This window comes from Wasmannia auropunctata, unplaced genomic scaffold (genome assembly GCF_000956235.1).
Source record: "Wasmannia auropunctata unplaced genomic scaffold, wasmannia.A_1.0 LD335995.1, whole genome shotgun sequence".
Classification (NCBI taxonomy): domain Eukaryota; kingdom Metazoa; phylum Arthropoda; class Insecta; order Hymenoptera; family Formicidae; genus Wasmannia; species Wasmannia auropunctata.
Window position 1 is genome coordinate 353,115 of NW_012026895.1, and position 1,896 is coordinate 355,010.

At 29.5% G+C, this 1,896-nt stretch overlaps 1 protein-coding gene across 1 annotated transcript in view; it reads left to right on the forward strand.

Moving 5' to 3' along the window:
• The window catches only part of LOC105453771 (epidermal retinol dehydrogenase 2-like), a gene marked incomplete at its 3' end in the record, with an annotated part of 4,923 nt that extends 3,032 nt beyond the window's left edge, over positions 1 to 1,891 (forward strand). The window contains exon 5 of the mRNA XM_011695970.1: positions 1,790 to 1,891. Coding sequence (XP_011694272.1) covers positions 1,790 to 1,891 — 102 coding nt within the window. The remainder of the gene's footprint in view (positions 1 to 1,789) is intronic.
• Positions 1,892 to 1,896: the final 5 nt, after the last annotated feature.

Consider the following 1,896-nt stretch of genomic DNA (forward strand, 5'->3'; position numbering starts at 1 on the left):
TCGCAGTTCTTTTCAGAGGCGAATAAAGAAAAGTAAAGCATAGTTTCAAAAAGAACATGAGTGGTATTTTCAAAAGAAAAATACCTCATATGGCTTCACTTTAAAAAACATTTATTTGGCCGAGTGAATTAGACCGATTGTTGAACTTTACGCGTGGCTGGAACGGCAATACCAAGTGGAATGACATGGTTTTATAAGATAAAAGGTTGAAGACTGTAGAAGACACTTGTAAGTTTTTTCTCCCCACATCGCGATCCTACTTCTTCAATCCTGTCGGAATGGTACGCAATTCAAAAATGGTCCGGGTAAATTTTTAATCCAGGTGTGGTAGTTTAAAGTTAATACTATAACCGCGGTTGTGCGGTTTTTTTATCCATGTGATAGTTATTTCTTTTCTATTCACTATGACCATGCGTAGACTGAATTAATAAAAGTGATGACTAAATAATAATTTAGTTACCACTTTGTCTATTTATCACAAAAATCACAAAAAATCACAAAGGAATATAGGTCATAAGTGAACCATCCGCGATTCTAGCGAAGGCCCAAATCGCCGCGGTTCTAGTGCTATGAGCTGTATGGCTCAAAGCGGCAAGTTTCAGAAAGAATTTTTTTTAAGTTGAGCTGAACTTTTTTTATATCGAATCCAAAGTTATCAGAAACTTAAATTCCGACAATATTATTGATACATTTTCTGTATTAAAATGTAGAAAAAAGCACTTTAACGGAAAGCAATTTGACTATTTATTACATTCTTCACTTTATTGTTGCGTTTTTTTTTATTTTTGTTTAATCAAAATATAGAATTTTCTAAAACGAGATCAAAAAGATTAATTTTTATATTAATTTAACGTGACTCTTGAAAAAAAATTGATCAGAAGATGACGTCACGTATATCTGCGGATAAATGCAGAAGACATCGTCTATGCACTAACAAGCGTATGGCGTATGAACGGTACAACGTACGAAGAAGATGAACTTACATCTCATAAAAAAGTGTTCTATATAGATATTTTAGCTTGTATGTGTAAAATAAGACACTGATTGAGATATTTTTGAAAACAAATATACAGGGTTGGGTAAGTTAATATATTTTTTTAACTAAGTTAAATTAAAGTTAACAGTCTAAAAATTTAAATTAGTTAAAATACAAGTTAGTCCATAATAAGATTAATTGAGTTAAAAGTTAAGTTAATAACAAAAAGTAATTGAAAAGCTAAAGTTAAATTTTTTTCATTTTATAATTTTAGGGTTTCTAAATAAAGTTTCTAAATGAAGTATATATTTGTTATACTTATTTCTGTCGCGGAAGAGGATCGATTTCGAAGGACTTCTTCCAACGTGATTTATTAATGCACAGAAGGTCCGCGATTCCTTTCCGCAGTCAGATTATATTAATTATATTATTACAATTGCATTGATGTGTGTTCTCAAATTTGAGTTTGAAGACACTAACTTAGACATGTATTTTATTTTGGGTTTACAAGAAGCACTAAAAATGTAACTTCAAGAAAGTTAGATCAAAAGTTAATAGTTGCCGATAAAATGTAACTAAATTAAGTTAAAAGTTAAGAGTCTAAAATGTAACTAAATTAAGTTAAAATTAAATATTTCACTTTTTAACTTTTTAACTTAACATTTATCTTTTTAACTAATCACTACTCAACTCTGCAAATATATTATAATATATTAATTTGACGTTTGGAAATGAAATATATTAAGCAACTTACAGTTTAAGTATATAATTAAATTTTGTCAATCATTGTTTACAAAGAGAGAATATTTTCAGACATTGAAAGCATTCTTACCAAGTATGATCGAAAAAAATCATGGTCATGTTGTGGCACTCTCATCAATGGCAGGACTTTTTGGCTTACCTTATGCAACAATTTACTC